Source organism: Homarus americanus, unplaced genomic scaffold (assembly GCF_018991925.1).
Source record: "Homarus americanus isolate GMGI-L3 unplaced genomic scaffold, GMGI_Hamer_2.0 scaffold57965, whole genome shotgun sequence".
NCBI lineage: Eukaryota > Metazoa > Arthropoda > Malacostraca > Decapoda > Nephropidae > Homarus > Homarus americanus.
In genome coordinates this window covers 282,709-295,634 of record NW_024725031.1, presented here as the reverse complement: position 1 = coordinate 295,634, position 12,926 = coordinate 282,709, and the positions used below count along the sequence as shown (strand labels likewise).

General features: G+C 42.3%; 1 protein-coding gene across 6 annotated transcripts in view; it reads right to left on the bottom strand.

The window, feature by feature from the left end:
- Positions 1 to 12,926, bottom strand: part of LOC121864605 (torso-like protein) — a 42,657-nt gene that overhangs the window by 21,147 nt on the left and 8,584 nt on the right. For 2 of the 6 annotated variants that reach the window (XM_042363684.1, XM_042363688.1), the window contains exons 1-2: positions 4,097 to 4,246; positions 1,350 to 1,650 (exon numbers count right to left, since the gene is read on the bottom strand). The exons of 1 other annotated variant lie outside the window; for it this stretch is intronic. In XM_042363684.1, coding sequence (XP_042219618.1) covers positions 1,350 to 1,402 — 53 coding nt within the window. In that variant the 5' untranslated portion in view covers positions 1,403 to 1,650; positions 4,097 to 4,246. Of the gene's footprint in view, positions 1 to 1,349; positions 3,165 to 4,096; positions 4,247 to 12,926 lie in introns of those variants that run through there. 3 more of the 6 variants (XM_042363685.1, XM_042363687.1, XM_042363686.1) reach the window with 3 other exon arrangements.

Sequence of the window (12,926 nt, the reverse complement as noted above, 5' to 3'; positions counted from 1 at the left end):
TTCTAATGCCATAAATAAGTATCACATGTAATTAGGACATTGTGGAGAAATAATACAATAAAAGTAGAACACCTGAATGATTCTTAAATAATAACTTGAGAATCTTTACAAATTGCCATGATGTTTATATTAACAGTCCCTGGAGGAGCCTGGCTGAGCACTCTATCATTTTCTACCCGTTTCTGTATTCTCCATCATGCACACTGGATACTTACTGCTGCGGCTGTAAGAACACATACCAGTCGTCCGTGATGTGTTATTAGCAGTTGTTAGTCTGTCACAGTGTATTTGATGCGGAGTATTTACCTATTTAATCTGTACCTGGCGGCCACCACAGCTAGAGGTGGCCATGACGGGGGGGAGGGGGGAAGGCTTGTGTTGGTTCCCTCTATATCTTGATGCCCTGCAGTACTGTTATAGTTTCCACGGCTTGAGCTGGAAGACTGTGTGGTGAAGTACGTCCTTATATTCCTTCTTTATGTTTCCTTGGCGAGGTTGAAGCTGTGATCTCTGTGTTCGTGGCCCTTGAAGAAGGGAACTGGGTTAACGTTTTCTATAATTTTTAGGATTTTAGATGTCCACGAGGTCCTCCCTAGTTTGTCTTGTCTGAAGAGTTGTCAGCCCCAAGGTCCTCAGCTTAACGTGTATTGCCAATATAAATTATTTTAAACGAATCATTCTAGTTGCTCCGAATTGAGTTTTTTCTAGTGATGGCTTTTTGCAGGTGCGGTCTCCATGTTTGTAGATTTGAGTGAGCATTTTCTTGTCTTTACATAAAAAAAATATGGTTTATGACTCTTAGATATTGCTGACTTTCTTCAGTGTTGCCCCAGCGTGCTGAGCTGTCTTCAGTGATCGCTCTACCACCACACCCAAGTCTTTTTCCCAATATAGTTATGTACAAAAAGTGATGTAGTACATTCTCATGTAGGAATTAGACTGGTCGAGGGAGATGCAAACTCACATTGGCTGGTACTTTGTCCAAAGTTGTGCTGTTGACATTTTAATCTCGAACATAAGAGGTGTAAGGGTTGCCAGGGTGAGTATACTGTGTGTGTCAGGTAACTGTACACTGACGACACTCAGTTTGATACAGACGGCACTGACCCCTCGACTCACTCGTCCTCGTCAGCATGACAAGTGGAGACGCCTTACACGATGCTGGAGTGGTTACCTCATGCTGAACACTAAGAGATAAACCTGAACACTTGTGCTGTATGTTCATGATACCAGCTTGAAGTGTGCGTGTAGTGGATGCTTTAATTATTTATTTTCTCCCAAAACATTCTGCAAAAAAGATCAAGTTAGTACTGTATTATTATGTAATAAAGCTGAACTATATAACTCACGCGCTCAGGTGACTGCGGACCAAATCACACACTGAAGAACTAGTCGCCTCCATCCCATCTTTTGGAGTGGATCGTCTGCACTTGAGAGGCGCCGCGGACTGTGTTAGGCCACGGACTGTAAGCGACCATTCACTTCCCCGCTGACTCGGACACTAACTGACTCTATCGTCAAATCTCTCCGCCGCGTTCGTCAACTGTTTCGCTTTGATGATTCGAATGTTCGTGAGTATATGTTAGAACATTTAGAAAGGTGCATTTTTATTCTTTTTCTTTTTTACTTATTACTCTCACTTCACGGTGACTGGGAGTGGGGGAGAAACTGAGTATAACTAACTAGGAATGCTGAATGCAGGTTGATGGAAAGGCTGTTTTTCTAGCTCCTAATGATTCGACCTCAGATTTTCAAGGATTATAATTCGGATTCTTTGGACTCGTCTAGAGGGTGAGAGATAGAAATGAACAGGGAAGAGAGAGAAAGTGAAATGAATAAAGTAGAGAGAACTAGAAAGAGCGAGAGTGAGAGAAAACAACACGTAGACATATTAGAGGAGAGAGAGAGAGAACGATATAGATAAAGTGAACCACGAGAGAGTGCGAAGACGAGAGAAAGAGGAAAAATCAGCCAGAAAGTGGTAGAGTTAGGAGGAGGAGGAAGGGGAGGAAAAAGAATAGGAAAAGGAAGTTATGTCATTCAGTTACACAAGAGGTCATTATATAAGAAAAAAAACTTCCATCTTACTTCACCTCTTGATTCCAACTCCAGTAAAAAAAATTACCGTGTAGAGTACCGTGTAGAGTAAGCACCGTGTAAACTGTAGAGTAAGTAGGTTAAGGTAGAGTCACTGTTAATTTCGTCTCCTAACTGATGCGAAGTGAACGTATCTTGTTAAGGTAGAGTCTCAGTGTTAATTTCGTCTCCTAACTGATGCGAAGTGAACGTATCTTGTTAAGGTCGAGTCTCAGTGCTAATTCTGATGACATATTGATTCTTTTGTGTTACGTGGATTTTTATATCATCACTTAAGAGGAACATTCATCACATTTATCTCTGAGACTCTGGGCTGGTGTTGGCGAGCTAGCTGTTGACCCTGACTTCGTCTGGGGTCGAACCTGTCTCCCCGCTAACGTCTGGGCGAGTGTGCTGCCCTCTGAGCCCTGATGAAGGCAAGTGGGAGTAAGTGGGATAGAGAGAGAAAGAGAGAAGGAGGGTGATGTAAATATTTAGAGATATGTAGAGAGACCTAGAGATATATCCGCAAGATAATGAAGAAGAAGAAGAAGAATCAATAGGTATAGTAAGGTTTCTGAAGCACAAGAGGTGGCCAACTGTGAGCCAATCAAACAAAGCAACAAAGACACTACTAAAAACACGGTGTGGTTGCCAGGTGGCAACTGTCAGGTGAGGCTGTGTTTGTTTGTTTGTCACTAGCAACATGCAGATTGTTGGTCCTGTTTGTGTTGAGAGAGAGAGAGAGAGAGAGAGAGAGAGAGGTGGGCCATTGGGAATGAGGGAGTGAGCCATTAAATGAGTAATTAAGATGTGAGTGAATGGAGTGAATCCGCACACTGAAGAAGCGACGGCGCTTAATCTGTTGTCATTCGTCGTTTATTGCTGTCACTCATTGTTGTCACTCGTCGTTTATTGCTGTCACTCATTGTTGTCACTCGTCGTTTATTGCTGTCACTCATTGTTGTCACTCGTCGTTTATTGCTGTCACTCATTGTTGTCACTCGTCATTTATTGCTGTCACTCATTGTTGTCATTCGTCACGCATTGTTGTCACGGTACCACCAGTGGACCTGGACACGAAACACATGGGTAAGTAAAATTGAAAGATAATATTATAAATTAATATTAATACAATTATACTCAACATAAATATAATTAACATCGAGAAAGTTTATAATTAGGTAATTTTTTACAGCATTTAAGAATCAATCGGCACAGCAAATTAAAGATTCAATCGTATCTACAGTGGCTGCCGAGTATCTTGAAAGTTTGTTCACTGTTCAGATCTGTTCGTTTTGTTCTACACGCCATATTTGTTCTTCCTGGCCCTCAACACTAGTTCTTCCTGAATCATTACATTTCCAGGTTAAGCGCCTCTCTGCCTACACCGTTGTGGTTTAGTTTTGTCTAGTGTATCTTAACACAGTTTGTTAGGTTTAGCTAGGATGCCTTAAAAAAACACTCGGTCTCTGGGTAGTTATATTTTGTTAAAGAATTATATGGGATATTTATTATCGTAATGTTTAAACGACACAGCAACTGTTTACTTTACATGAAAAGATTACGGTGACGTTTATATATATATATATATATATATATATATATATATATCGGCTTAAAACAAGAATTTCTTAACCGGCTTTACGTGAAATAAGACTTTTTATAAACATTTTCTCTTCGTATTTGTTTGATTATAATTTTTCTGTGTAAAAACATTATTGGACTATTATTTTCTTGTTTAGTTACAAATAAAGAATTGTGACAAAAACTTGCATCTGTTGATCTATGGAAATTAATTTAATACTAAGTACAAAGCAACTTTACAGCCGTTTTCGTTGAAATAAAGAAAACAATATACCCAAATTTCCTTTATATGGAAAAATGAGCTTTATATTAGTTTTTCTCTATTGTTAAATACAGTATATAAGAGTCATCTGTAATGGTGGAAATGACAGGGCAGGATATTTAAAATAACTGTACATAACTTTCGCGCGACAACCTGCCGAGTCAGCCTCACCATCTCACCCTCCACGGCACCTTGCATTTCACGCTCCACTGACACTTTCACTAGTTCTCCTTTCACTTTCTTTGTCCAGTCTTGTCCTTCTCTCCTCCTCCCCCTCGAGAATGGAGGAGCTCGTGAGCGGTCCTGTCCCCACGACGGCACGTGTAACACTGACCCGCGCGGCAATGCCTCATCACTTTATGTACCTGCATTACCTGGTCTCCTCTAGGGCGGTGGACTGGCTCCTCCACCCGTTTTGCCTTATCCCTCCCAAATGTCATAACAAATTGTAATAATATTTACTTTTCTTATATCTGTATCAACAATGCATTATAGTGAATGAATATATCTCACTACAGAATAATTATCTGGTGAAAAGGTTGATAGATATTATAGAATATAGATGAATAGACAAGCATAGATAGATTAGTGTGAGTTGTAAAGATAAAATGGGGGCCAAGGGAGGCGGTGTGGACGCAACATACTGTAGGAAAAGTTATTAATGTGTCGTGGTTGAGTTAGATTCGGTTGGGTTAGGTTAGGTTATGGTACAAGAGGATGGGGAGGCGACCAAGACAGCCTGGAATAGTCTGTTAGTAAGATCATGAAGACTGAGACACATGCTAGACACCTGGCTGAGACACATGCTAGACAACTGACTGAGACACATGCTAGACACCTGGCTGAGACACATGCTAGACAACTGACTGAGACACATGCTGGAAATCTGGCTGAGACACATACTAGACACCTGGCTGAGACACATACTAGAAATCTGACTGAGACACATGCTAGACAACTGGCTGAGACACATGCTAGACAACTGGCTGAGACACATGCTAAAAAAACCTGACCTTTATATAGAAGAGTAATAATAATAATAATAATAAGAAGAAGAACAACAACAACAACAATAACAATAAAAATAATGACATGAACAGTTATTGTTACCCACATGAACAGATAGATGGATGAATATAACTCAGTGAATAACTTCGTGAACAACACCAGCTATTAGGTAATGAACAATTCTTTAACCACCGAAAAATGACCTCATCAATTTACAAACATTCTCGCGAATTTATCCACCGCAAAAAACAACACTCGGTAAACAAGCAAAGATTTCGTTCATTATCAAAATACTTAAAAAAAATTTATATATAAACATTCACACACATAGTAATAACAGATGTAAGTAATATAGTGATTACTTAATAGTTTATTAGTGAACAATTACGGTATTTACTGAAGAAGGTATTATAGAGGGTATGGGCATAGTGAGGTGGTAGGGGGGGGGGTGGCGGTGACGTCATAAGCCAAGGTCACGTGATGATGCAATACCCAGCTGGCACCATGACCACCTTACCTTACTTTACCTTGCCTTACCTCACCTTACCTTACCTCACCTCACCTCACCTTACCTTACCTCACCTCACCTCACCTTACCTCACCTCGCCTTGCCTTACCTCACCTTACCTCACCTCACCTTGCCTTACCTCACCTTACCTCACCTCACCTTGCCTTACCTCACCTTACCTCACCTCACCTTGCCTTATCTTACCTCACCTCACCTCACCTTACCTTATCTCACCTTTTAATTATGTACCTACTTACCTACCTTACCTATGTGACTAAATACCCAGTACCTCTCTCTCTCTCTCTCTCTCTCTCTGACAGGAGTGAGGGAGAGAGCGGTGACCTGGTGATGGGGGGGGGAGAGGAGGCAGGGAGTATAAGAGAGGAGTGGGAGAGAGTGAGTGGGAAGGGGGATCAAAAGGGAAGTAGGAAGGATGAGAGGGAGGGAGGAAGGAAGGGAGCCTGTTGTATTGTGGGAGATGTTTTTGTATTGTGGGACATGTTATCACATACAATTTGGCAACATGCATTATGCTATTGTTGCATATACTGTAGTCACTTTGTTGGCAGATGTGATGCAAGGGTGTGTGTGTGGTGGATATTTGCAATATTGATTCATAGATATTTTGCAACTTTTGCACAAGAGAGTTATTGCAATAGACGTTGTCTGAAGCCGAGTTTCTATAATTGTTGAATCTATATTGTATTGGTGAGGACCAATTTTGTATGGCGTCCCTCAAGGTTCCATTCTCGGTCCAGTCGAATACCAAATTGCGGGTTACAAACTGTTCCATACCGATAGGCAGACCAGGAAAGGAGGCGGAGTAGCAATCTATGTTAGGGATAATCTGAAGTGTGAAATAAATAAGGAAATAAAAACTGAGCGGAATACAGAAACAATTTGGATAGAATTAATCGACGGTAGAGAAAAATTAATCACAGGAGTAATATATAGATCTCCCAATCTTGACAGAGTCAATGAGCGACTTATCTGGGATGAAATGCGCAGGGCTTCCATACACAACAAAGTCTGTATAGTAGGCGACTTTAACCTTGGCCAAATAGATTGGACTGACCTTACGGGTAACTCAGAATCAGAGGATTTTCTCGAGACTATCCAGGACTGTTTCCTAAGTCAACATATAACTGAACCCACACGGGGTAATAATGTACTCGATTTAGTTCTGTCAAACAGAGAAAACCTCATTAGCAGGGTCGAGGTAGGGAACGAATTTGCAAACAGCGATCACAAAGAAATTAGATTCCAGTTAGATTTTCAGGGCAGACGTAAGGAAAATTCCACTAAAGTACCAGATTTCAGAAGGGCGAACTTTGACAGTTTAAAGAGGGGGTGTCGCGCTTGGCCGTGAACCTGTCAGATGACACCGACCTGATAACGAGATCTGAGATTGCCGAGTTCCACGACAATTTAAATAGTGAGTTACTTAATGCACAAAGGCAGAACATACCATACAAAAAACTCAGATCAAACAACAATGACCCTAAATGAATTAATAATTATTTAAGGAACATCATTGGCCAAAGGAAGGCTATAGGTAGAAGGATAAATCGTGGCGAAATTCACCTCCGGGACTATTATAGGGTATTGTCGAGTAGGGTTAAAACCGAGATAAGGAAAGCAAAGAGGAATAATGAGGTAAGGGTAGCAAGGGAGGCGAAGACAAACCCCAAAGGATTCTACCAAATGTATCAAGCTAAAACACGAGAAAAGATTGGACCAATACGGTCAGACACCGGCGAGCTCACTGATAACGACAGAGAAATGAGCAATAATTTGAATAAATATTTTTCAACAATTTTCACCACCGAAAATTTAAACATGATACCCGAGGCACCGACTCTATTCAGAGATAGTGAAGAAAACAAATTAAGTGAGATAGTAGTGACTAGTAACGATGTTAGTAAGCAAATAGACAAACTAAAGCCTAATAAGTCACCTGGTCCCGATGAGATATTTGCCAGAGTATTAAAGGAATGTAAGGAAGAGCTTAGTATGCCCTTAGCAAAGTTGTTTAACATGTCCTTAAAAACAGGTGTAGTACCAGAATCCTGGAGGATAGCGAATGTAATACCGATTTTCAAGAAGGGGGATAGATCACTATCCTCTAACTACCGCCCAATCAGTCTAACATCAATAGTAGGCAAATTACTGGAAGCAATCATCTCAAACTCTATTCGAAATCACCTGGAGAAGCACCAATTGATCAATGATTCCCAGCATGGCTTCACAAGCGGACTTCTTGCCTAACTAATCTATTAACATTCTTTTCATCAGTTTTCGAATCGGTGGACGAGGGGCACAATTATGATGTGGTATATCTCGACTTTAGCAAAGCCTTCGACAGAGTCCCCCACGAAAGACTAATTTGAAAGGTAGAAGCACATGGCATCAAAGGTGACATCCTTAAATGGATTAGGGCGTGGTTACAGGACAGGAAACAGCGAGTGAGCATTAACGGCACTAAGTCCCATTGGAGCAACGTCACAAGTGGAGTTCCCCAAGGCTCAGTACTTGGACCATTATTATTTATTATATACATAAACGACATAGATATCGGCATAGACAGCAACATAAGTAAATTTGCTGATGACACTAAAATAGGACGTGTTATTAAATCTGACGAGGACTCGGCAAAACTACAGGAAGATCTAAACAAATTTTTCGAATGGTCTGAAAAATGGCAGATGAAATTCAACGTCGACAAATGTAAAGTACTCAGTATAGGAGATGTAAACAGGGAAACCAGATACCAGATGAACAACGATGCCATAGAGAAATCCGACTGCGAGAGAGATTTAGGAGTAATGATAAGTAGGAACCTTAAACCAAGTAAACAATGTGTTTTTGCTCGTAACAAGGCTAATAAAGTACTTGGGTTCATACAAAGGAGTGTTAGTTACAAGACTAGCGAGGTCATCCTAAAACTGTATCTTGCTCTTGTGAGACCACACCTGGACTACGCAGTTCAGTTCTGGTCACCGTATTACAGAATGAATATAGAATCCTTGGAAAGAATTCAGAGGAGAATAACAAGACTAATCCCGGGCATTAGGAACCTTGAGTATAGAGACAGGTTAAAGCATCTTAATTTGCACTCCCTCGAGAGACGTAGAGAGAGGGGCGACCTGATAGAGGTGTATAAGTGGAAGGCAGGGCTAAACAAAGGGGACATTACAAAGGTACTCAAACTATCCAACCAGGAGCGAACTCGTAACAATGGTTTTAAATTAGATAAATTTAGATTTAGGCGTGAAATAGGTAAACACTGGTTTGGAAACAGAGTAGTGGATGAATGGAACAAGTTACCAAATATCATCATTAACTCGATGCTTATATGAGCAATAGGGGTTGGGTGTAAACGGGACTGCCCAGTATGGGCCAATAGGCCCGCTGCAGTTTCCTCCATTCTTATGTTCTTATGTTCTTAGTCCAACCCAGCACACTCATAAAATACAACTTATTTGCAGACGATAGTAATATCTATGCCAGCAACTCAGACCTCCATTCCTTGATGAGAACTATGAACACCGAATTGACTAAAGTCAGGACCTGGGTAATATGTAATAAACTGACCTTAAACCTCGAAAAAACACAGTACATGATCTTTCACAGAAGGAAAACTTACCCCCAGATTTGGACCCCCTGTGCCTTGCTGGAGGCCCGCATAGTGTGTGACAGTGTATCAAGTGTTGGTAAACAAGATTATAATAGATTTCTTTCATTGCTGCAAGAGTGAGTGACTGACGAGTGTGATACCGCACTGTTTATTGACTTTACTGTGAATGGCTTGTATGTTGTTTCTTCAGTTTAGTTTATCTTTAACAATAACCCCAAGGAATTTAGTATTTTGTTCACTTTGAGGACTGCATTCAATATCAGATTACTGTATATCAACTACACTGTAAAATATGTACCATATATACTTAAAATATAAATGTATCTGCATTTTTCTGGCTAAATAAACTGTTTCAATATCATTATCAATACGTATTGTAGAGGTTGCCAGAATACACCTTCCTTGAGCATGAATAAAATACAGTATTGCAAAAAAAAAAAAAATCAAACAAACTCAACAAAACAAAAATAAGAGAAATAATGATATAATAATACTGTACCATAAATAATAATAATAATAATAATAATAATAATAATAATAATAATAATAATAATAATAATAATAATAATAATAGTATAATAATAATAATAATAATATCTCAGTACTCAGCATCTCCTAAGACATGGAACACTCGCCTTGTCCCAGAACTCCCAGCACTTGCCTCGTGAGTGTTGTAGTGGCGAGATTATGGTGTGGTGTGTGTGTGTGTGTGTGTGTGTGTGTGTGTGTGTGTGTGTGTGTGTGTGTGTGTGTGTGTGTGTGTGTGTGTGTGTGTGTGTTTACCAGGGTGAAAGAGGGTACCTGCACCTTCTCATACTTTTGCCAAATCCATGCCACCTACTGTGTGTGTGTGTGTGTGATTTAGGTATGTATGTATGTATGTATGTATGTATGTATGTATGTATGTATGTATCCCCAAAAAGTATGTAAATTTTTCGGTTTTACACTTTGAAATGTTTTCACGAAATACTTTGATATAATCTTCATTTTATCATTATTTGTTGAAGGTGGGGTCGAGGGTGAGGGGTCGAGGTGAGGGGTGGGGTGAGGGGTGAGGGTCGAGGGGTGAGGGGTCGAGGGTGAGGGGTCGAGGGTGAGGGTCGAGGGTGAGGGGTGAGGGGTCGAAGGTGAGGGGTCGAGGGTGAGGGGTCGAGGTGAGGGGAGGTCGAGGGTTGGGGTGATGGGTTGAGGGTGAAGGGTCGAGTGTGGGGTCTAGGGTGAGGGTCGAGGGTGAGGGGTCGAGGTTGAGGGGTCGGGGTGAGGGGTCGGGGTGAGGGGTCGAGGGTGAAGGGTCGAGGGTGAGGGGTCGAGGGTGAAGGGTCGAGGGTGAAGGGTCGAGGGTGAGCGGTCGAAAGTGAGGGGTCGAGGGTGAGGGGCCGTGGGGGGTCGGGTCGAGGTGAGGGTCGGTGAAGGGTCGAGGGTGAGGGGGTGAGGGGTCGAGGTGAGGGGTCGAGGTGAGGGGTCGAGGTGGGTCGAGGTGAAGGGTCGAGAGGTCAAGGTGAGAGGTCGAGGTGAGGGGTCTAGGGTGAGGGGTGAGGTGAAGGGTCGAGGGTGAGGGGTCTAGGTGAAGGGTCTGAGGGTGAGGGGTCTAGAGTGAAGGGTCGAGGGTGAGGGGTCTAGGGGTGTAGGGTCGAGGGTGAGGGGTCTAGGGTGAAGGGTCGGGGTGAGGGGTTGAGGTGAGGGGTCGAGGGTGAGGGGTCGAGGGTGAGAGGTCGAGGTGAGAGGTCGAGGTGAGGGGTCGAGGTGAGGGGTCGAGGGTGAGGGGTCTAGGGTGAAGGGTCGAGGTGAGGGGTCGAGGGTGAGGGGTTTAACTAAGTCGCAGCTGTGGGTGAGGTAGACCAGCCCTCCCCCTTGTGGGCTGAACTCACGGGGCTCGGGTTACCCTCTCCTGCCCACAATACTGACCTCTGTAGTGTATACAACCCACCCTGCCTACCCACCTTCCCCCTACCGACCCACCTTCCTACCCACCCACCCCCTTACTCACCCACTCTCTCTCCGGATTATCAGAGACTCAAGGTTAATTTTATTTCACCATAACTCGTGTTAATGTAATAAAGTTAAGGTAGGTTAACTTTAATGCGTAAGCTAAGTTATATTATCAGTTACGGCGGTTAATATCTCGTGAGTATAATTGAGAATCTGGTTAAGGATAGGTTTAACTTTTAACTGAGGATAAGAGATTGGTATTCAATTACGGTCAAGTTAATTTTGACGGATGGCGACCGCATCTTAACTACTGTAGATCAGTCTTGAGTTAATTGGAAAGCCCACCTTAGACACTCCAGCACGAACAACAAAGAAAACAACACAACGGTTCAGTAAATAATAAGTAACACGTAATTCATAAACAACAAAAATGACCAACTTTTTTCATGACTCGTTTAAACAAAACTGTTTTCGTTTCGTCTTCATTATTTGGGAGAACTGTGGCAGCTGTGGCGTGTAAACAATGGTTCCTCTTGTTTGTTTACGTACGTCTTGTAAGGGGGGGGGTGGCTCCATGATATCCTGCATCTCTTCTTGTGTGTGTATATCTTATTTTGGGTCAGACACTCTCAGCATGGCATTTTAAACCGTCCATAACAAGATCTCATATACGCTGTGATATACCTCCTGGCCCTCATCAACTGTGCGTGCGTGCGTGTGCGTGTGTGTGTGTGTGTGTGTGTGTGTGTGTGTGTGTGTGTGTGTGTGTGTGTGTGTGTGTATTATAGGGCGGGCGGGTCGTGTTGCGTCTCTGTAACAAAGCGTGTTCGGCATCCGGGCCTTCGATGTAGAGCGGCAGAAATTGGACAGTGATTACATAAGTTCGTCAAGATCGTCTTAGTGAGGTGAAAGTGTAAATCGATGTCGGACTTTTCATGCTAGACACGATTGTATTTTTGAAAACTCAATTTCCACCGAGTTGGAGGTACAGCCAGGGTCACAGGCCTATAACCACACAATCACTGCCACATGACAAAGCTTTTATTTTATTTTATTTTTTAGGGTGTTGTGGTCACGGCTGTGATAAAGGCCAACCAGGGAGTGTAGTACTGTGCCTTCAGTTAAATCAGTTCATAGTTGTCATCAGTGAATGCAGAAGAGACTATAATAACTTAAAGTGAATACATATTGGCAATCGAGCTGGTAAGGACAACTGCCAGCCTATTCGTGTCATAGGTGCCACAGAGACTTTAAATTTTATTTTGTTTGTGTGCTTGCTCAAGGACTGAATCTGTGTTTATAATACACCACCCACAGGGAGATACAGTGTACACAGTGATAGTTCATAGTGTCATCAGTGACCGCTGAAGTTGTAAATAACTTAAAGTGAGCGCTCACTAGCAAGCAAGCTGGAAAGGCACCGTGCCAGCTGAAACCAAGTCGTGTCATAGGTGCCACAGAGACTTTAAATTTTATTTTATGTTGATTGTGTGCTTGCTCAAGGACTGAAACTGTGCCTACAATACACCATTCACAGGGAGATACAGGGTACGCAGTCGCAGACGACAACTCCATAGGCAACAGAGAGTAGCTAAGTACTTTTTTCTCTCTTTATTTTCTTTGAAATAGGTGTAGATCTATACACAGTCTACACCCCCCCCACAACAACAACAACCATGAGTTTGGTATGTGATTACTGCAGGGAGACGTCGGATATGGAGGATGCAGGCCTAACTAATGCAACGTTTAGGAAGTTACTAACTGCCGTAAAGCTTGATGGCTGTTGCTGGTATTGCCCTGGCTGCATAGTCAAGGTGAATGAAGCGATTGCAATCCATAAGGGAACGAGTTCTCTAGGGACGAAAATAGATGAAGCAGGAGCCCTGCTGGTTGACAAACTGGAGCAAGTTGAGAAAGAG